This window comes from Papaver somniferum, unplaced genomic scaffold (genome assembly GCF_003573695.1).
Source record: "Papaver somniferum cultivar HN1 unplaced genomic scaffold, ASM357369v1 unplaced-scaffold_7, whole genome shotgun sequence".
In the NCBI taxonomy this organism is placed as follows: Eukaryota; Viridiplantae; Streptophyta; class Magnoliopsida; order Ranunculales; family Papaveraceae; genus Papaver; species Papaver somniferum.
In genome coordinates, this window is record NW_020649859.1 from 409,482 (window position 1) to 433,395 (window position 23,914).

The window sequence follows — 23,914 nt, forward strand, 5'->3', positions numbered from 1 at the left end:
TTATTTGAAATAATAAATAACATTATCATATAAACATAATAAAAATAACAAGATTGGATTATATTTGGGCAAGACCTTTAAGATCTCATAACACCTTCCATATTGGAAGTCTTTTCTGTAATGTGGAGTGGCTTCACCAGATACTCAAGGATCATAAGGTTTCACCAGTCAACCCTCTCACATCAAGATTATAGAAGTTCATCGTTTCTTCTTGAAATTTCTGAAATATGTTTTGCCACAAACTCAAACCTTGTTGTTGTCTACCATTGATGCAATTTGAAAAAATAAACATAACTCCGACAAAAATATTCACCTTTGGTTTCTTTTTCTTCGATTTTGCACATTGGCTCAGTCAACACATCTTTGATTTTTGGCGGCACGTTGGTTTTCTATGAACTCAGCCATCGCAACATTCATACGAAAAATTAGAAGAGTTTTGAAAGATATGGAAGAGGTGTGAAATTATGATAAGTATGGAAGATGTGTAAGTTGAAATGAGTTTAGAATTACTGAGTATTTATAGCGGGATGAAATTGTGATAGTTGGATGATGAACTATAAAGCGACGAGATAAGTGTCGAGTGATAATTTAATATAGATGGCGTTGTGATGAACATCAAGCGATATAAAAACCACCGAGTGATGGTGTCTTTATCGACAGGTAGGGTCTTTATCACACCTGGCTAATTAAGTGGTACATTTACCTGTTTGCCATTTATATTTTCCACTCAGGCATTTATCGTAGTGGATGCAAAGATGGCAAACTATGCATTATACAACTTACTTAGAAAGGAACTGGCCTAAAACAACCTGGCTAAATTGGGGCCTATCAAATTTTCATTCCCACACCACCAAATTACTCTGGGCACCCAAACTTCTAAAAAATACTAATTTACCCCCACATTAATTCCTAAAACAATCTCATATAAATAGTAATCTTTCCATTTTCAGTAAATCCAAAAAACAAAAAACAAACTAAACCTAAAAAACTTTCTATTTTCTTCCTAATGTTTCCAAATTCTCAAAACCCTAATAAAAAAAAATCTTCATCCTCTTCTCCAAGATCTTCGATCCAACCAAGAAAAAGTTAAATCTCCATCAACCCAATATATGATTTGCATTTCTTGATTGATTTACATGTTTAAATCTTCAAATTTCGAAAATCAAAATCTTTGATTACATCCAGAATCGGTTTATGTTAACATATCGAATAAACCGATTCTGGGTTTTGGTTTCCGCCATGAAGAGCATGCACAGTAATCGGTTTATATGATGGTTAACATCAACCGATTTTAGGGTTAAAAACGAAATATGAAAATACATCACCCTAATCGGTTTATAAGTGCTTTAGATTAATCCGATTCTGGAAACATTTTTTTCTTTTAGTTATGTGATCCCATAATCGGGTTTTATGTGCCTGATAATTTACCGACTATGTTTGACTCTTCAGATTCCTTTTAATAATCGGATTTTATATATGTACCACATAAACCGATTATGGATGTTTCACAGGCATGTATGTTTTTGTAGTAAGAATCGGATTACATTTGTATGATTATGTACCGGTTGTTGATTGTTGGCTAGTATTTTTTTTTTGGTTTTATGTAGATATGGACTTCTCACACCTAGCGTTTTACTCTCGAGAGCTCACATTGGAGGAAATCCTTAGGAAACCACAACGAGTGCCAGAAAGAAGCCTCTATAAGTTTGCCTATGGGTGTGAGACTCCTCTTGAACAAGCCCTCGCATTGATTGACAAGCTTGCAATAGAGGAGCTTTATGAGGTCATGAGGTTCGCTAGGATGAGGAGAAACATCATTTCAGCTGAGAGGGAGGTCCATGCAGAAATGGAAGGTATGTGGGAACAAATGGCTCAAGCAAAAGCTGCTGCTCCTAATGGTGTTGATGCTAGTGCTGGTGCAAATGCTCCCGGTGGTGCTGTTGCTGCTCATGCTCTTTATGTTTTTAAGTTTTAGATATTAAAAGTTTAAGATTATCAGACTTGTGGTTGCTTTAAGTTCTTAACACTTTTTTAAGGTTTGTATTTTGGATGATCTTTGTTCAACTCTTTGAGTTCCTAACACTCTTTTAAGGTTTGTTCAACTTAATGCACTTGAAGTTTTAATTATAATTATGTGTTGCATTAATCGGTCTACTCGATATGTCAACATACACCGATTATGCAAGCTATTTTTCCTGTATGTTTTTCAAGCTAGAATCGGGTCACATATGCATATATATAAACCGATTATCCAAGCTATTCTTCCTTTATGTTTTTCAACCTAGAATCGGGTCATATATGAAAATATATAAACCGATTAGTTTCGGTGAAAATTCAAATTTTTTACATGTCTTTAATTGGTTTATGTTGGTCACAAAAAAAACTAATTCCTGGTGGCATTAAAACACAATCGGTTTATATATGCCTTCTAAACGACCGATTATGCCAAATTATTTCACGTTTTTCAAAAAAAAATATTCGTTAAGAACTTTTTCTATACATAGAGACCTCACCCCCAAAATTGATCATTTTATCCCCCTTCACTCCATATACTCCACAACTACTCATTTCATACCTCCACATACAAGAAATGGCATCATTTGATTCAAACGAAGATTTGGCAATCACCAAAGCATGGTACGCGGAAACTCGAGTTGGACGTCAATCCCGCGTAAGGGTGGATTCCGTAACCTTTTGGGCTAGGGTACACAACAAATTTAGCCAAGAATTTGGAAATCCTAATGGACGAAGTGTTCAACAAGTCCATGAGAGGCACCTAGTAATCGAAAATGCGATACTTGCTTATTTAGCTATCCAAAAACCGATTTTCAACGCTACCAACTTCAACTTGTCCATTGAACAATTTGTAAGTATTTTTGTGGTTTATTTTACGTGATCCATGTTGTTTGATCTTCCAACTTAAACCGCACTAACAAAGTAAGTTTGTGTATTGTTTTTATAGCATGAAGTCGTCAAAGCGCGCTATTTGGAAGAAAAGGGGGAAGCATTCGCATTCGATGCAAGCTATCAATTCATGGAATCCAAAATCCCGGAGCATGCCCCGGAGTATGATGGAGGGTGAATCCGACTCGGATTACTCAGACGAAAATTGATGGTTTTAGAAGTTTTAGTGTAGGTTTTGTGGGTAGATCTCTATGTAAACCCTCAAGAGACTATGACTCGTCCACTAGGGTCGCCTAGGGGTTTAAAGGCTTGATGCATGTGCTAAATGCATCCTACAATAATAATGGAATGAATGAAAAAGAATTCTTATGAAAGGAAACAATCGGTTTATATATGTAATATGTAAAACCCGATTTTGACAATCGGGTTATACATATGGCAACGTGAACCGATTACATATGTCCTATGTTAATTTTGAAACACCAATCCAGAATGGGTTTACATTTGCATGAACGTAAACCGATTCTGAGAACTGTTTACGAAAAAATATCTAAATGTTTGATGTTTTGAGGAACTCTCTAACATTAGTTAATCTCACATCCAAAACATAATTAACCCATAATTGATTAATTAATATTAATTAATCAGGGGTAAAATAGGTACTTAGGTAATTATTTTGATAAGGGGTGGTGTGAAGGTTATTTCTAATGACCTTTTTTGTCATCTAGCTATAGGCCCAAATTAAGTTCTATAGGCCCCAATTTAGCCAGGTAAAACAGGTTATGTCAACTATCTACGTCGAGATATATATTATTTTATATGGGTTTTTTTCCTTTTTCAGAGGGATACATAAAAATTCCGCCACTTAAAAAATTATACAAGCAAAAGAGAAAAAAAGAAGGAAAACAACACATCCAAGATATAAGAAAGAAAAGAAATGCAAGGGGGGGAGAGAAAAACTCCACATTCAACCAATAGATGACTGAAGTAAGGAACTATCCACGTCTCATCAGAGTATCGAAATTGTAAAAAAACGGAGAAGTCTCTAGAGAAAAATCGGGCGACTAACTCGGATATAAATCGCTTCAACTCGTTCTTTAATTACTCTCTGTTTTCAATCATCCAAGATTTTTTATACAATTTTAATTCGTGTTAATGATTATATCTATGTTGATCTTACTATTCTATTTATTTCTTTTGTTCCAGGTACTAATATTGGTGATTGAGGAAGCTTTGGATATTGGAGTGGTTTTGCCTAATGTTTTTTCTTCCTCTTTTTAATTTTCTCTCTACACAACTTTTGATGCATGTGTTCCACGAGATGTTACAAAAACTTACTTTGTTGCACTCGTCTTCAATTGGATTTCTTCCTATGCTTTATTTACTTACCTGTATTCTCGGTTTCTATGCCTTCCGACAATCCAGCCGCCTAATAGTTAACCCTAAATTAATTTTCTACAAATGTCATCTGAAATATGCCAAGTGTTTAACATTCATCATCCAAAACAGAGGTGGAAATTTCTTTATATTAATTCTTCACCTCGTTCTCTTCTCTCATATTCTCTTTTTCAATCTCTGTAGTTCTTCAATGGAAAGAGAAATAACAGAAGTCCAACAAAGAACGGAATACACTTCCATTACTGACAGGCTTAAAGCACTTAAAGAACCTCAGCTTTCCTCTGAAATACTGCTATAAGGTGCAGATCAATTCAAATTCAGCTTTTTAGGAAAGTCGTATTCTTCCAAGGTCTATACTGTGGGTGAACTCGATAAAGAGCTTAAAAATTTGTGGCTGAAAAGTAAGGATATCTTCATCAAAAAAGAATATAATGATTGCTGGTTGATTAAGTTCCATACCCATGATGAATATGAGGTTGTTCTCAAGTTTCGTCCATGGTTCATTGAAGGGTATTTACTTATTTTAGAGCCCTGGAATACAAAGATATCGAAAAGCAAGGTAGACTTAACTAAACAATTATTCTGGATGCGGCTTTATAACATGCAGCCTGGTTTTGCGACTCCTGATATTGTCAATGGTATTGCTGGCGCTATGGGTGAGGTAAAAGAGTTAGATCCACCTGACTGTATAGTACCAAAAGGGAAAGTTCAAAAAGCTTTGGTCTTGATTGATGTTCGTGATCCACTGAGAATAGGGTTTTGGATGAAGAATGCAGCTGGGGAAGAAAAATGGATTCTTTTATTTTATGAGAAGCAACCCCGCAAACTGTGTGGATACTGTTATACCATAGATCATAAAGAGACCGAATGCGGTATTATAGAAAATTTCCTACTTCAACAACAACGTGGTCATCTCTCAACAAACTCTATTTTAGATCCTCCTGCATGGACAAATCCAGAAATGCGAGGTGTTAGAAATGTTCAAGTTAATATGCATCAAGTTCAGCAAGAGGTAGAGGATCAACCATCTTTGGTTATTGAGAACCAGCATACTGCTTTGGCCATCAATGAGGAATGCATGCATGCACAAACCCATAATATTAATCCGGTACTTAATGCTGTGATGATGCTAGAGAATTTTGGTCTTCTGACTCAGCAGGAAACAAACAATGCTGAGTCAAATATTCTTTTGGAGCCTTCTGAAAATCAAGGTATGTTAAGGATTAACTTTAATTCATCCATGATTAGGCGAGATGTGGTCCATAGGCATGGTAAGATAATTAGACTGGAAGAAGGTGGGCCTAGTAGCATTAATAATATGGATAAGCAAATTGGACATGATCTAGGAAGAGGTGATACCATAGCAGTTAATTCAGATGAAAATGTGGAGCAACTACAGCAGGCTTTAAGTCCACAAATGGGTCAACCATCTGAATATGGATCTAATATGGATCTCCTAAGATCTTATCTTGCATTGGGAGAATTTGATGTTACTTTTGATGATTTCAATATCAGTAATATAGATCCAGACTCCTTTCATCCTACCAGAGCATATAAAAGACCATTGCAAGAAATTATAGCTCGATTTGAAGCTAATATCCCCAGTCATAACTCCGATACATCGGATGCTATATTTGATGAACATCCATCATCAAATGATCATGTCAATCTAGATGATACAACTCAATCACCTAATTCTTATCATTCCTTCATGGGACAGTTTCTGAGCAAAACCAGTCCAAGCGCTTTAAGGCTTCTACATCAGGCACTAATATTCAGGTACAATCTATACATTTCAATCTCTTTTATTCTCAATTCTATTTTGTTTTATATTCTGGGTCTTTAAGTAGGTTCAATTATAAGTATCAAAATATTTTTTGTTGCTTTCATTCTTGGGAGATAAAATGAAGGTGTTATCTTGGAATGTTCAACGTTTAGCTTCTAAAGAAACAAGAGATTATCTAGGAGACATCATTAAGAGGCATAATCCTGATATTGTTTTTTTAATGGAGACTAAGGTGTCAGAGACTAGAGAAAAAAATTTAACTGAACCATTTTGTTATCCCAAGTCTTTGTTTATTGGCTCAATTGGTCTATCTGGAGGTATGGTACTACTATGGAAAGAGGGTTTTCCTTGTGACATTGTCTGCAACAATTCCAACATGATTCACTTGCTAATTTCCTCTAATGCAACGAAGAAGGAATGGCTTCTTTCTTGTGTTTATGGATCAACTTATTATGAGTTGAAACAAAAGCAGTGGGAATTCCTTAAGGAACTTAGTGATAATGTATTCCAACCTTGGATAGTTTTGGGTGATCTTAATATTCATCTCCACACTCAGGAATCCTCAACAAGTAAAACTTCTTTAGATAATTGGGTTTGTAGTGTCATCAATTGTGATGGTTTAATGGATATGGGCTATGTGGGGTCTAAGCATACATGGACAAATATAACTAACGGTAAAGGTTATAAACGAGCCAGAATAGATATTGCACTGCAGAATTCTCACTGAGTCAAAGATTATCCCAACTCTAAAGTTTTACATCATCCATTTTTAGGTTCAGATCACTGTCCTTTGCTTCTTATAACTGAGACTGAATCTGTTACACTAAGGAATGTATGAAAATTCTATAGGTGTTGGTCAAATGACTCAACGTGTGCTGAAGTAATTTCAGATAATTGGGATGCTTCACCATTAAATGCACATATTAATACTAATCTTTCTAAATTCCGTTGTAACAAAACTCATTTTGGTAGAATTAATATTCAAGTCCAGCAGCTTCAACAACATCTCTCTCAATTGCAAGCTCTTCCTTATAGTGATAACGTTTCATATGAGATATGTCTCACTATACAAAAGCTTTATTATTGGAAGAGGATTGAAGAAGACTTCTGGCATCAAAGATCCGGAGCTCACTGAATTAAAGAAGCAGATGGTAACACTGCTTACTTTCACACTAAAGCGAATAGGAGGAGATCTAGGAATCATATTTCTGCCTTAAAGGATGTTAATGGCCAATGGCATCATACAAGAAAGGATCTTGAAAATATTCTCACTTCTCATTTTGCTACAATTGCTACCACTTCCAATCCACAACTCAAGTCTGATTCATTTGATATAATTAATCCTATCATCACACTGGAGGAGAACCAAGCTTTGATTTACATGCCATCCGAGGATGAGATATATGAGGTGTTGAAGACCATTCCTAGTTGGAATGCACCGGTACCAGATGGTTTTCCGGCGGGTTTCCATCAAACACAGTGGTTAACTGTTAAAGATGATATTGTTGACTTGGTTCAAACTTTCTTTCTAACAAAAACAATGCCTTCTCATATAAACCAGACAACCACTTGTTTAATCCCAAAAACCGTTCATACTTCAACTCCTAGTGATTATCGGCCTATTGGACTCTGCAATATCACATATAAAATAATTTCAAAACTCATTGTCACTAGAATGAAGCCACTGATTGATAGGATCATTTCCCCAACCCAAGCAGCCTATGTACCAAAAAGGTACATAAATGACAACATTTTTGTAGCGCATGAACTGATCCATTCTATGAAGAAATCTAAAAAGAAGCAAGCTTTGATAGCACTTAAATTAGATATGTCGAAAGCTTTCGACATGATATAATGGTGCTTCATTGATAAGATGTTATTATCTCTTGGCTTCTATGAAGATTGGAGAATGATAATTCAACAATGTATCTCCACGACTTCAGTGTCATTTCGTATTAATGACAGCATGTGTAATTCGTATACTCCTTCTAGAGGGCTCAGGAAAGGAGATCCGTTGTCTCCCTACTTATTCATCATCTCGATAGAATATCTTACTAGATCTTTAATGATAGCTGAAGCACAGGGAAAACTAAAAGGCATCCAAGTTAAAGATAATTCAATAATTATCAACCATCTACTGTTTGCAGATGATTGCATGTTATTCTTTCAAGCTGAGGATGATGGTATTAATCAGGTGAAACACATTTTGCAAAACTTTAGTGATTTGTTTGGTGAAATGATTAATTTTAATAAGTCTTCAGCTTTTATTGCGGTTGATATTTCATCTGTTCAGAAAGAGTTTATTCAGAGGTCAATAGGAGTTAAACAATTAGTTTCATCTGATAACTATCTGGGTATCCCAATCTTATTGGGTAAATCTAAAACAAGCTCCTTTTCATCTATTAAAGATTATTATGAACATAGCCTATAAGGTTGGTGCTCTAAAACACTTAATCTGGCGGCTAGAATAACCCTCATTAAGTCGGTACTCAACTCAATACCAACTCATTATATGAGTAACTTTAAAATCCCGAAGAATGCTATAACTAAATTAGATTTGATACGAAGGAAGTTCTGGTGGGGTCGTCAGAAAACTAAAGGTTATAGTCCGGTTTTCTGGAACTCACTTTGTTATCCTAAAGACGAAGGAGGACTAGCTTTTAGGAATTTAGAGCTCTTTAATATTGCTCTTATAACTAAGCTAGCGTGGAGACTGTGTATAGAAGACAACAAGCCTTGGACACAGATTATGAAGGCCAAATATTCTCCCTACTGCCACTTTCTACACCTATGTGATTCACCTAAAAACTCGTCTTGGATTTGGAAAGGGCTTGAGATTGGTCTTCAATATGCTCGTCAGTTTCATAGATGGGATATTAGATGTGGAAATAGAGCTTTAATCTGGTATGACAAGTGGGTAAGGGGATTAAATACTCCGCGAATACCAAAAGAAAATTACTCAGATTCGGTTAGATTAATTTATGTTTCAGATCTTATGCTTCAAAACCCAAGAAGATGGAACTCATAGCTAGTTAAGAGGGTCTTTCCAACCGAAACAGTTGAACTTATTCTCCAAATGCACTTAGTACAATTTGAGACATACAAGCTCATTTGGGAACCAAGTCGGTCTGGTGAATTCACTGTTAAATCCACTTATAATGAGCTTCTAAGACAAGCTCATGCCTCTACAATAAATACAAGTAGTGATATACCTAGGGCAGTCTGGAAGCGCATGTAGAAAATGAATGTCCCACATAAAGTTAAGATCTTTATTAAAGATATAGTACCCACTAAGGTTAAGCTAAACAGATATAAGAAAGACATTACACCCATCTGTTCTAGATGTACACAGGCAGAGGAAACCTTAAATCATTTACTTATTGAATGTCATCACTCAAGAGCAGTCTGGTTTGGAATGAATGTTAATGTTTCATCTTTACAAGATCAACATATTCAAGTTAAAGAATGGATTCTTTCTTGGTTCTCCCAGACTACTGGAAGTGCACAAGTTTCAAATAACTGGACAGCAACAATAATGATTACTGCATGGTTTGTGTGGAAAAATAGATGTCTTAAGGAATTCGAAAACAAAAATCAAAATCTTCACTCGACAATTTACTCCATTAATAATTTGTTGAAACTATTTATAGATGGAAACCTTCATGGTTCAAAACCATCTGCTGCTTGTTGGATACCACCTAATTCTGATGTGCTTAAGCTGAATATTGATGCTTCGTTTGATCATACTTCTACTTGTGTTGGTGTTGGCTTAATAATTCGTAACTCTACAGGTACCTGTGAAGGGATCAGAGGACGATTCTTCAATGGAGGAGTAGATCCTGAACATGCAGAATGCCTGGCCTTTCAAGAAGCTATCTATTGAGCAAAAGAAAGAGGTCTCAGAAAGTAATCTTTGAGGGTGACTGTTTAAATGTTATTAACTCGGTGAAATATGCCAAACCTTCAGTACATTGGATGAATGAAGGGATTGTACATGAAATAAGGCACTTACTATCATCCTTTTCTTGGTATAATGTTAATTGTGTAAGAAGACAGGCAAACAATGTGGCACATGTTATTGCAAACTATGCAAGAACTGGCAGATACTTTTTTGATTATGATCGTAACATCCCTGAATTCTTTATGGAAGAAGTCAGGAATGATAAATCTTATGCTGGTATTAGATGTATGTAAATGCCTTTTAGTAATATAAGTGGTTTTTGCATAAAAAAAAAAAAAAAATAAGGAAACAATCCTGGAATAATCCTCCTATGATACCTGAAGTTTAATTAGCACTCGGCGAAAACCTGTGGGCACCAAGAATACCCCTTGTCCTTGCTACAATTTCTCAATTGAATCCTGCATTTGTCTGGTTGATTGTTTTGAACCGTAAATTATCCAGCCAACCCGCTGACTTAACCCAGATCCATTGACCATCTGACTGCCGTTAACGACTGTTTAGAAGACGTTAAAGTTAGCATTTTTTTCACTATTCTGTATCTAGGAATGATGAATTTGATTCTTAGATATCGATTAAGAGTCAGTCGGATTTCTTCGATGCAAGGGGTGTGTCCACTTGTAATTGGTTATGGAGGGGCACTTAGAAGCAAGGTTTTTGATGATTCAATCGATTAAACTTCAGCTGATTGAATCTCTCCTCAGGTAAACTACTTTCGAATTTGGCCAGGTCAGACCTTTTTTTTTTTTTTTTTTTTTTTTTTTTTTTTTTCTTTTTTTTAGATATTGCATATAGTGTGATGAATCCAATTCTGGGTCTTTGTTACATTGAAAAATTTATTGTGTTTTTTTAAAGATTGTAGTTGGTAATGGAGGGGCATGTAGAAGCTAAGTAATGGTTATGATGCTTCAGTAGCTTAAACTTCAGCAAACGGAATCTCACCTCAAGTAAATGTTTTTTTTTAATTCGAATTTGTCTAAGTGATATTAACAAATCCTGACTAGTATGCAGAACATATTTCTGGTTGAACTTTTCGGAGATCTTATAGTGATGAATCCCATTCTAGGTCTGTGCGACATTGAAAAGCTACTGGATTTGGTTGTAGTTTTTGGCCTTTTGGATACATTGTTTTTGGGTATTGAGCTTCAAATTGGAATATGTGGGGGCCAATGCTACTGGATTGGCGACTCGCTTTGATAAAATATCCTAGGAGTATCAAACATGCCAAGGAAATACCTTAGGTACTCTTGTAGAGTAGGTGATTTTTCAGGCATACTAATTCGATGTCGAGGATTGTAGCATACTAATTATTATTGGTTGATTGCTGCTATCTCTTAGTTTTCTTTTCCCGGCTGTTGGCTGTGTCTTGAGTTCTTCCATGGTCAATTATTCTCTTTACTATTATTTCTATGTTTGCTGTGTCCTTAGTTTTTGATGATTATGCAGTTTCTGTACCTATAATTCATGTATAGCAGCATATTGCACCTTTTATTATTTATGAGATGGCTTGCCGCTAGCAATTCTTTCCGCAGTCTTTTAAGTTTTAACTCCTTTAGCGTGTTGTTGCCTGGGCTTCATAGTTCTTAAAATGCACCTGTGTGGATCTGGATTTTTTCCTGCTGTAGTGAAGTGTAACTTGTATTTTGATGGCAGGATGGAGGAAAAGTTACAGCAAAGGCGTAGATCCTCTATTTGACATTTAGGTTTAACTTGTACTTCTTTAGACGATTTCACAAGTATAGAGTCACGTCCTGAGCAATCTGAAAGCATTACGTTTCTTACTTTGCGGTAACGAAATGACTAAAAAACAACAATTTAGGTTAACAAATCCTGCCTAGTATAGACAACATTTTTTTGTCTGAATTTTTGGAGATACTGCGTATAGTGATTGTTAGAAATATTTGATAATTTGTGATTAATCCAGATTCATCTAGATTGGTCGGGAGAAGTAGGTAATTCTCTAGACAAAGTTAAGTCTAGAATAATCTTGGATCAGTCCGCACACAAATTGAAGTTTAGACTAATCCCCAACTGTCTAGAGTCTTCTTTCTCTAGACTACTCTTTAGCTTAATGGGCCTCATACTCTAGAGTATTCTGTCTCTAGATGCTTCTTAGTAGTCGGTCATGACCTAGTATAAATAAATGACAATGTAAGCTGTTGTGAATGATAAATCCAAATCAAGAACTCAAGTGAGTAAAGTAAGAGTTAGAGTGAGAGTTAGTAAAGAGTGAGAGATAATCCGTAAGAGCCAAAGAGCCTCTTGTAAAACAAACGTGTAAGCCAAAGTTGCTACACTAAATCATCTTGTAACATTTTCATTTCCAAAATAATCAAAGCCTCACTTCCAATTAACGAACCTCTCTTCCCAAATCATTTCCATAAACCCATCACACTTCCGCATTGCGCCAACAACTTTGGTATCAGAACAAACCTAACCCAGTAATCCTAAAACTCTACCCATGGCAATTAACCAAACTATTCAAGGTTTCAATTATGCCCAAAGTCTAATTCCAATTTTTGATGGTGAGAGTTATGGTTATTGGAGTTTACAAATGAAAACATTATTCATTTCACAAGACTTATGGGATTTTGTAGAAGATGGTTATAAGGTACCCGAGTCGGCAGAAGCTCTATCGTCATGGATGGATGCAGAGAAAAAGGAGTACAAGGAAAACAAGAAGAAGGATGCTAAAGCACTACTATTTATACAACATGGAGTAAGCAAAACTATTTTTCCTCGAATTTCGGTGGAAAAAATTTCGAAGGAGACCTGGAATATTCTCAAAGTAGCATTCCAAGGATCAGAAAAGGTAATCTCCATCAAACTACAAAACTTATGGCAAGATATTGATAATCTACTTATAAAAGAAAATGAAACTATCCAGAATTTCTTTTCAAGAGTTACTGGTATAGTAAATCAAATTAGTAGTTATGGAGATACCATAGAAAATAAAAGAGTTGTAGAAAAGATTTTAAGGAGCTTACCGTTCAAATTCGATCACATCATCGCTGCCATTGAAGAGTCCAAAAATTTATCGACTCTCTCGGTACACGAATTAATGGGTTCACTCGAGGCGCACGAGAAAAGGATAAATAGGTTCGCGGAGCAACAGTTGGAGCAGGAGTTTCAAACAAAAATAAATTTCAGTGAAAAGAAAAATACGGAAGCCAGAAAAGAAAGTTCCAGAGGGGGATCTTCATCAACATCACCTCACGAGAAAGGGTCGACATAAAATCAAGGGCCCAAAAATTTCTACCGCGGACGTGGAAGAGGAAAAGGAGGTTACAGAAACAACAATCAAAGGTCCGGAAAAAATTACTCCTCAAATCTCCGTTCCAATGTTTGCAAAAAGTTTGGCCATGCAACCGAAAATTGTAAATATAAGTGCACCAAATGTGATAAATTAAATCACATGGTAAAAGATTGTTGGCTTAACGAAGCTAACTATTCCGAGACAAATGATTCTCAAAATCAAGTATTTTATTCCTGCCTCACCTCGCAACAAGAAGCACAAGGTATATGGTACGTCTATAGCGGATGCAACAGCCATATGACAGGAAACAAAGAATATTTCGTAAAATTGGAGGAACAAGAGATTCCACCGGTCAAGCTCGGAGATGGAAAGTTCCAGAATGTTGAAGGAAGAGGAGTTATGTCCGTACGTACAAAGTCAGGTAAAACTCGATACATATCTGATGTTCTTTATGTTCCTGGCCTAGCTCAAAATTTATTAAGTGTTGGACAACTTATAAGAAAGGGGTACTCACTACATTTTGAAGACGGAGAATGCACAATTTATGATAAAATTAACAAGCAATTGGTGGCAAAAGTAAAAATGTCAGGAAATTTTGTCTTTCCTCTATCTATGCCATCAATTGAAAATTGTGCAATGAGTACCAATCATATTGATGAATGCAAGTTATGGCATTTGAGGTACGGGCATCTCAACTATAGATCCTTGAAGGTTCTAAAATCAAAGAACATGGTAATTGGTCTTCCCAATATCTGCGGTGGAGATAAAATATGTGAAGGTTGTATTCTTGGAAAGTTCCACAGATTTCCATTTACAAATAAATCGTGGAGAGCAAGAAGGCCCCTCGAATTGGTGCACGCCGATATCTGCGGTCCGACAAGAACAACTTCACTCAACAACAAAAGATATTTTCTCCTATTCGTGGATGATTATACCAGGATGATGTGGGTGTATATTCTCGAGAAAAAGTCCGAGGCATTCCCTAAATTCCTAGAGTTCAAGGCGTTGGCAGAGAAGCAAAGTGGTCACCAAATAAAGGTTTTCCGTACAGACAGTGGTGGAGAATTTACCTCAAATGAGTTTATCAACTACTGCAAAGAAAACGGTATTAAGAAGGAGCTTACCGTCCGATACACTCCACAACAAAACGGCGTCGCGGAAAGAAAAAATCGTACGATCGTGGAAATGGCTCGCAGCATGTTGAAAGCAAGGAAGCTACCCAACAGTTACTGGGCAGAAGCAGTCAACACGGCGGTCTACATCCTTAATCGTTCGCCAACAAAAACAGTTCTCAACAAAACTCCATATGAAGCTTGGCATAAGAAAAATCCCGAGGTAACTTCTTTCAGAATTTTTGGTTGCGTATCATACTCACATATTCCATCCCAACATAGAGAAAAGTTCGATGAAAAAGGAGAAAAGCTTATTTTCATCGGATACAGCGAAGAGTCTAAAGCATATAGACTTCTAAATCCAGATACAAAGGAACTGGTAATTTCAAGAGATGTTATTTTTGATGAATTCAAATCATGGGATTGGAATGATGAAGCAGACAACTACGAGTTATCACTACTCATCGAAGACGAGCCAGATCATCCACGTCAAGAAGAAAGTACTCCACCAGCAAGCCCGCGATCTCCTAGTCCAACACAACAAAGTCCAAGTTCATCGGAAGCAAGTGCCCCACCTAGAAAGGTGCGTTCCCTAAGAGATATTTATGATACATCTAATTGTGCATTTATAGCACTAGAACCTTAAAAATATGAGGAAGCGGAAAAAGAAGAAAAATGGGGACATGCCATGGACGAAGAAATGCGAGTGATCGAGAAAAATAACACATGGAAGCTTGTCAATCATCCAATTGATAAAGAAATAATTGGTCTGAAATGGGTCTACATGACAAAGTATAATGAAGATGGTTCAATTCAAAAGCATAAGGCAAGGCTAGTTGCAAAAGGATATTCCCAGCAATTAGGAATTGACTACTACGAGACATTCGCCCCAGTCGCTCGCATGGAAACAATCCGAATGGCGTTATCTTTGGCAGCTCACCTAAAAATGAAGGTCTACCAATTGGATGTAAAGTCGGCGTTCCTAAACGGAGAACTTGAAGAAAAGGTGTACGTCGAACAGCCTCAAGGATATGTCCGCAAAGGAAAAGAAAAAATGGTATATCGTCTCCGCAAATCACTATATGGTCTCAAGCAAGCACCGCGTGCATGGAACAACAAAATCGACAAGTATTTCCGAGATAATGGATTTGAGAAAAGTACGAGTGAGCCATCACTCTACATCAAAAAAACAAGGTACAGATTTTCTAATCATCTGTCTCTACGTCGATGATTTAATTTTTGCCAGTACAAAACAAGAGATGGCAGAAAAATTTAAGAAGGAGATGATGAAAGAATATGAGATGACAGACTTAGGACTTATGCGATATTTTCTTGGGATTCAAGTAAAACAATCTCCAGAAGAAATATTCATTTCCCAAGAAAAATATGCAGAAGACTTACTGAAAAGGTTCAACATGATGGATTGCAAACCAATTGCAACTCCAATGGGTATCAATGAGAAATTGGTAAAAAATGATGGAGCGACAAAAGTTGATCCAACCTTATTCAGAAGTCTAGTCGGCTCACTGATGTACTTAACAAATACAAGGCCAGACATCGTCAATGCTACCAGTATTGTTTCTCGGTTTATGAGCGAGCCAAGCAAGTTACACTATGCAGCCGCAAAGAGAATTCTTCGGTATATCAAGGGAACGAAGGATTTTGGCATCAAGTATACAAGAGAAAAAGATAATGATTTAATTGGCTTCACAGATAGCGATTGGGCAGGTTCTATTGAAGACCGAAAGAGCACATCAGGCTATGTTTTTTTTATGGGAACAAAAGTTATCTCTTGGAGTTCTAAAAAACAAAGTACGGTGGCACTATCGTCAGCCGAAGCAGAGTACATAGCATCAACAAGTACAACATGTGAAGCAGTGTGGTTGAGAAGAATAATGACCGACCTACAACAAAGGCAAAAGCAGCCGACAACTATCTACTGTGACAACATGTCTACAATTCCAATGACAAAAAATCCAGTCTTCCACGGAAGGACGAAGCACATAGAGCTATGACACCACTTCATCAGAGAATTAGTGGAAAATAAAGAAATCGAGCTCCAATTCTGTCTGACACAAGAACAAAATGCGGACATCTTCACAAAAGCAGTCACCGTGGACAAATTCAATCATTTCAGAAAAACGCTTAACATCACAAATTAAGAGGGGGTGTTAGAAATATTTGTTAATTTGTGATTAATCCAGATTCATCTAGATTGGTCGGGAGAAGTAGGTAATTCTCTAGACAAAGTTAAGTCTAGAATAATCTTGGATCAGTATGCACACAAATTGAAGTTTAAACTAATCCGCAACTGTCTAGAGTCTTCTTTCTCTAGACTACTCTTTAGCTTAATGGGCCTCATACTCTAGAGTATTTTGTCTCTAGATGCTTCTTAGTAGTCGGTCATGGCTTAGTATAAATAAATGACAATGTAAGCTGTTGTGAATGATAAATCCAAATCAAAAACTCAAGTGAGTAAAGTAAGAGTTAGAGTGAGAGTTAGTAAAGAGTGAGAGCTAGTCAGTAAGAGCCAAAGAGCCTCTTGTAAAACAAACGTGTAAGCCAAAGTTGCTACACTAAATCATCTTGTAACATTTTCATTTCCAAAATAATCAAAGCCTCACTTCCAATTAACCAACCTCTCTTCCCAAATCATTTCCATAAACCCATCACACTTCCGCATTGCGCCAACAGTGATGAATCCCATTCTGGGTCCTCGTGACATTGAAAATTCTACATTTCTTTGTAGTTTTTGGCCTTTTGGATACATTGTTTTTGGGTATTGAGCTTCAAATAGGGGTGTGTGAGGCTCAATGCTACAGGATTCGCCACTGCCTAGGGATATAAACTTGTAGAGCAGTTGATTTTCCAGACATACTAATTCGACATACACTTGTAGAGGTAACGATATACTAAGCGTCTCGGTGGATGATTTTGTCTGTTGGATGTGTCCTTAGATTTGGCGTTGTCAATTATTCTCTTTGCTATTGTTTCTTTGCTTGTTGCGTCCTTAATCTGTTATAATTATGCAGTTTTTGTACCTAATAGTAAGTATTCAGCAGCATATATAGTGCACCTTTTATGAGGACAACTTAGGGCGGAAGCATAGATCCTCTACTTTACATTAAGGTTTAACTTGCACTATATTTTACAAGTAGAAAGGCACGTCGTGAGAGTCTGGAAGCATTATGGTTCTTACGTTGCTTTAATGAAAATGAAGCCAACCTTATGCCTAAAGAACAACAATTTGTAGGTAACGCCTAGCATTTAGATACACACTGTTTGTGTGTCGGTTATATTGGTGCGAGTATGAAAGCTTATCATGTATTATGCATCTGATTGATAGAGAATTTTCAATTGGTAGAGCCCAGTTTTCAATACAGATTGCTGGTCATGCTATAATTATATAAGTGGAAATATGTATTGGTTGCATATCGTGACATTCTTAATGAGTCTGAGTCTGATGAACTTTGCTGAGAAACAAAAATTGATCTTATATATATGTGATTGCTTTGACTGCAAAAAATTTTTTTTGACATTGCTGTGAGTAAATTATATACAATTGCTTCAATTAAAGACATGAGCATTTATGGTATATATGGGTGTAAATCCTTGTATCCATGACTGATGCTGGTGATAGTGGCTGATGGGTTAAAGCACTGATGAAAAAATACCTGAGGTGGGCCCTTCCTATGGGTCTCGAACTCTCTGTGGTTTTCTTTTCATCATCTGACTTTTCCCTTTTACACTCTGCATCTATTCTAGGAAAAAATGAGTTGTGGTTATGGTTCCAACTGAAATTCTGATTTGTTGATGCTTGCATTTGGTAATTCAAATTCCTCTGATTTAGTTCCAGCCAGTTGGGGTAGTATAGAGCCTTGAGCAAAGTGATGTTTGCTATCATGAAATGCTGTTATAATCCATATAGAAACCAACACTACCATAAGCGATGAGAGTACAACCAGCGCTGACCACACCATTTTTGCAGATTTCTTCACAGGTTTGCAGTGTTTTGCGAGGATCTCTGTAAAGGCATCTTTTACGACCTGACAGTCTACAAGACTCTCCACACCAGGGAATGCATCTAGTAGGTTCTGAATTGAGCTTGTATATGCCTCTATTTTTTCCAGTTCACCAGACATGAAATTCCCTTTGTCACAGGGAGCCCCAACGGAACACGAAAGTATCTTTACAACCTTCAAGCAGAAAGGAACAAATAAAGCTTTAGCAGTTACAGAAGATGATTCGACACTCTTACAAGAAAAAAAAAGGAGTAAAAGTTGGTCTCTCCTAGTTATAAGCCTAGTAATCTGTCAACTTTTTGTTACTGTTAGAAAGTATAAATGAAGATTGGGGATCACTGAGTATGTTAACATTTTTTGCTTTTGCTTAAGATGTATCATATATTTATTGGATTTACCCGAGGAATGTCTGTTATTTGGATAGTATTCGCAGGACAGTTTGCTGGTTGGTAGTTGTATTCTGGAGGAGCTGTGAAAGGGTTGCAGACTTGCATTAGATCTGTGGTGGCTAATGGCCGCAGAGCTGATATTTTTGCATTCACCTGAATTGTGGAGAGACATAGCAGGTGAAACACCTTTTTACTTTAAGATTAATCTTATTATGAAAATTTGTTGGTTGTTAGAAATATAAGAAATTGCTTACCTGATTTATGAGATTATAAATTCCTATTCTGGTATCTAGTAGGACTGATTTTGCTGAGCGCAATTCATCGCATGGGACAATTGAACTCAAACTGCTGTTATTAGGGTCTAGCTGGAAGTCTTTAAGTGCTGTGCAAGTGTCACCGAGAAACCTGAAAATTTACAATATGTTTGCATTAGAATCTTTCTCTAGCTATCAAGGAATACACAACGCTTATAGTTTCATTTAGATCCAAAAAAATGAAAAATAGTAGAACCCTTACATTGCTATAGAATAGTACAGTCCAAAGTATGCCCAGCACAGAACAGCCAATAACCAGCTAATGATAATAAGCCTGCACAATTAGGAAGTACACATGAGTTGATCTGAAGGTTTTCCAACCAGTTGAAAGTGTATATTTTACGCATTAAGATTATACTGTGCTTTACTTACATGTAAATTACTCGGCGAAATTTCAGAATTCCAGCAACTGAACAAAAGATAAGTACTTCAGAGTTAAACAACTACCTTCTCAAATCAATTTGATAAACTTTTTGCTTTGCAACCAACAGAATAAATATTTATTTACTCACCAGACAATGCAATGAGGGCAATTAGGTTGAGTGTAACAACTACTGTGGTTGTTATGTACCTGAAAGATAGAAACATATTGGTGAGTGGGTATCAAGAGTTTCCTAACCTATCCTAGATGTCTATATGATCTGAGATGAAATCATTGTCCAGTATTCAAAAAGATGTTCACTTGAAATAACATGATTTCAAGTTCTCCCGAAGTAGATTGTTAAACTTATGTAGACAACTGTGAACTGCGACGACAACCTAAAATGGAAATGCAGTAGTTCCTAGTTTGCCAATCTTCTTTGGATTAACCATCTCACTACATTTAATAGCAGTTGGTATTTGTGGGGTTGCAATTCTGGATAAAATAAGTACGTGTGAATCTTTAACCTCTATCCTAAAAGAGTGGAATAACTTACATAATGCTGAGACCTTTTTCAATCATATCTCTGTTCTTCTTAGCTTGCCTTCTTATTTCTGAAGCCTCAGTATCAAGCTTTTCAGTTGTGGAGTTGGGGAAGCCAAATGTTCCAGTTTTATTTTGATTTCTTCCTAGGTTGTCTGGTATGTTTCGCATTGCTCCTGTTACATTATGTATTGTGTCTGATGCCCCATCCGCCGTGTCTACTATGATATGCATTATTGTCTTTGCATTTGAATGAAATTTCGAGCTTCCACCCAGAACGACTCCTGAAGCAGCACTTCAGAGAAACAACGGGTAAATTATGTGACATATATGATTGATGATCCATCACAGTTTTACTAACCATATAACAAGAAAATAACAATTAGATCAGTTTTTTGATGGAGACTTACATGGCTAGAACTGTTAGAGCCGTACCCAAGAAGATCGGCCATAGAGAACAATATCTAGAGCTACAATAGAATTGTCTTTTCTTATTCTTAACCGACTTCTTAGTCTTGCAACACAGTGCTGTAGAAAGTAAAGTTACTCCATATACCAAACCAAGTAGAATGCCAAACACTGCAATGGCATATCCATAGATCCCAGTGAATAGAGTAGACTGAAAGAGGGAAACACATCGAAGTCAGTTACAATTTTCATATGCAAGTCACTAATCTGGCAAGCTTCAGAAAGGATGGAGAGAGCTTACACTCCAATAATGCTTGTTTTTTATGTCAAATCCACCTCTATATTTCTTGAATTTGTCCAGAGGATCAACTCTAACTGTATTACCCAAATCCCTCACTTCTGTTGTAGCAATTTTTATTGTCGCCTGCAAATTTCCGCCTGACCAGAAGAAGAAACAAACAAACAGAGAAATGGATTAGTACTATTAAAGACAAAAAAGGTTGTTAATATGGTGCTGAGACTAACAGTTTCTTTCAATATTGGCAGGTACTTGAGGGTCAACAAGAGCACCCTTTTCACCTAAACCAGTTAAATTAACCATATTTTATCTGCCAGTTCCCTTTTTGGCCGCTTTTGGAGACCGAACGGTTCGCTCTAATGGGGAGGTCAGTCCACATGTATGTGTGCCAATGTTTATGGGAGAGTAATATTTCCTTATTGCCCGGCACATAATTTTTAAGCAACTCATTGTGTTGAAATTTCTTACGTACAGTGTGGAAATCTGGTTATTGGCTGTGAAAACTGGACTTTCAGGATCATTTTGTAATTGAAACCAAATATCACACTAAAGATTTTATAGAAGAAGTATTGGAATCCCGGAAAAAAACAACTGATTTTAGAGATGAAAAAGTAGATTACATGCTCGGCACAAATAAAGTTTTCAAGGTTTCTGTAAGTGATCTTTTAGTGTTTTCTCACCTGGTGCAGGGGCGATGTATTGGTTATGATTGTCGGTTTCACTGTAAGCCGACACTTGTTGTTGCGAATATAAGAATCCGAAGAAGAACCCAAGAAGTGCAATAGTCAACAATCTTGTCTTTATATTATATTTTGTTGAACCCATTTCTCTTCAAAAAAGTACCTGTTCCTTACAATTAAAGTAAATAAGAAATAGGATTATTTAGGTATTTCTTATTCTAAATCAACAAAATCTATGGTGACCAATCCGTTAATCCCATGACATGAACCTAATAACTTAAAGAACCAAAAAAATGGCTTCAGTGAACCTACCCCCATTAAGCAAGCTTATTATCCAGAAAAGAAAACTCTAAACTATGTAGCCTAACCCATGAAGTAAGCTTAATATAGAAAAAGCAAAAAAGCAAAAAGGAAAAAGAATGGTTGAAGCTACCTTGTAAATGCAACGTTTCAAAGAAGAAGAAAAAAGCTGATAGAATTCTAGGATCAAAGCAATGGCAAGAATAGTGTTGAATGTTTCTGAATTTTTCGTTGCAAGTTGCAATACTAGACCTTCTTATATAGGCTTCAAACTAATGGGATATAAAAGTGGAATTCCAGTTCCCGGTGGAATTCCAGACCATCAGAAGTAGAAAAGAAAACCTTGTATGAAATGGAATTATGATCAAACATGGAACAGGAAACAAAAACTTAAAAAGTAATGGAGACGTCTAAGTCAAACGGGTTGACTTGAGTCAGCTAGATATCTTACGTCAGGTAGCTAAAGCATTTAAGAAAAAATGATAGATTGAAGAAGCAAGCATGATAGTAATGGTTAGAAGATGATTGAAGAAGCAAGCATGATAGTAATGGTTAGAAGATGATTGAAGAGCCATAATGGTGTTGAAAATCAAAACTAGTTTTGCTAAACTCTTAATCAAGTGATGTTAATTGAAATTTCAAACTAAATAATTAATCATTCTTGAAATGTCGAACTTACCCGGAAAAAAATCTCCGAAAATGATCAAGATATGATGATCAAGAAAATCTTGCTGATGATGGAAATCCAGTTCTGCTTCTGGTATGAAACTATCATACCATCAACCTCAGATTCAAGAAAATCTTGCTGATTATCAAATTGCTCTATGTATATAAAACCCTGTTATAAACCCCTGAGTAAAATCTCTGAGAATGATCAAGAGTATTTAAAGGGGAAACCAAAGTCATGATAAAACAAGAAAATCTTCAACACTTTTCACATACACAACTTCCTTTCAACACAAATAAAGTATATATACTCTCTACAATAAGTTAAATCTTGATTTCTTTTCAAAAAGCAGCCTTTTTGACAAAAAATAAAATAAATAAAAATCCATCAAAATAATGAATTTAATAAAAAGCTTGTAAACTAGATTGAGCAAATACCCATGTCATGATGTCATTAAACAGTCAAAAACGTATTCTAGTTTGTTTCTTGTGAAGAAGAAGAAGTTGATAGAAGAAGAAGACCCGTGTCAAATACTCTTGTCTTGTCTATATGTAGTAGCTAGATGTGGTGATATCATGTTCATACTTAATCCATTAGTTATTTCTCTTTTAACCTAAACATGATATGAATGAGTTGGTTGCTAATGACGTTTTAGTTGAACAATTAATTGGCACTTCTATATAATTCAAAATCTTTTAGGCAACAGTGCAAAAAAAATTGTGGAAAATCCTGTGAAAAATCTCATGGTGAAGTGACGGGTTTTGCAACTCTTTAGATTAGAATGTCTCGGATCCATCAGTCAATGACAGTTACATTAACTTAGATTTTTCAAACGAATTAAAATTTTAGAAAAAAGAAATAAAGAGATTTTTCTCTGGTGGCTAGTGCTGTGCAACGTCAGTTCATTTATATTATCTGTCAACAATTTTACCACTGTATTATAATACATCTGCTGGCAGTAAGTTCTACTATTATTTATTAATCTGTTAAATGCTTATGCGAGTGATGAAATAAGAAGATTTTAGTTGAATCATGTAAAAGAAATATTTTATGTATGCAAAAGTCAAAAAAGTACTTCAATCTAGTTGAAGATGTTTCCTTTGATTACGAATGACTTTATGTATTTTATGGGGTTAGGCTTTTGACGTGTGAAACCTGACAGTCTTAGGAAATTATATATCGGAAGCTTGATGCTAAAAGAACCGTCTTTCTTTCTTTACTTTTTGTCAAACTTATGGAAGACTGCAACCTCATGCATTCATTAAAGCTACAAAGTCCAAATTGTAACCCCAGCAACCACTAACAAATTAGGCATAACCTAATTGAATCACCATTTCTTAGGTTCTGCTTTTTAACCCTGAAATTGGCGTTTGAACGTCCAGTCCGTAATAGTGGCTCCAGCAAACCAACATTGAAGGTAGGCAAGGATAAAAATAAAATCAGTAGGACGATCAATAAAAAAATGACAAATTTAAAATACTTATAGTTTTATTGAGTGATAAATATATTTCGAGAGCT

At 36.1% G+C, this 23,914-nt stretch overlaps 2 protein-coding genes across 2 annotated transcripts; one reads left to right on the forward strand and one right to left on the reverse strand.

The window, feature by feature from the left end:
- Positions 1 to 9,329: 9,329 nt before the first annotated feature.
- LOC113343883 lies at positions 9,330 to 9,971 on the forward strand. The gene has a single exon (XM_026587982.1). It carries the CDS (start codon positions 9,330 to 9,332, stop codon positions 9,969 to 9,971), a length of 642 nt encoding a protein of 213 aa, XP_026443767.1.
- A 7,919-nt stretch (positions 9,972 to 17,890) lies between these two features.
- On the reverse strand, positions 17,891 to 22,649 carry LOC113343851. The gene is made up of 11 exons (XM_026587959.1): positions 22,409 to 22,649; positions 21,430 to 21,592; positions 20,753 to 20,889; positions 20,454 to 20,662; positions 20,057 to 20,338; positions 19,652 to 19,710; positions 19,512 to 19,548; positions 19,342 to 19,413; positions 19,080 to 19,230; positions 18,835 to 18,978; positions 17,891 to 18,610 (listed from the first exon to the last, which is right to left on the reverse strand). Exons 2-11 carry the CDS (start codon positions 21,572 to 21,574, stop codon positions 18,197 to 18,199), a joined length of 1,650 nt encoding a protein of 549 aa, XP_026443744.1. The 5' UTR covers positions 21,575 to 21,592; positions 22,409 to 22,649; the 3' UTR covers positions 17,891 to 18,196.
- Positions 22,650 to 23,914: the final 1,265 nt, after the last annotated feature.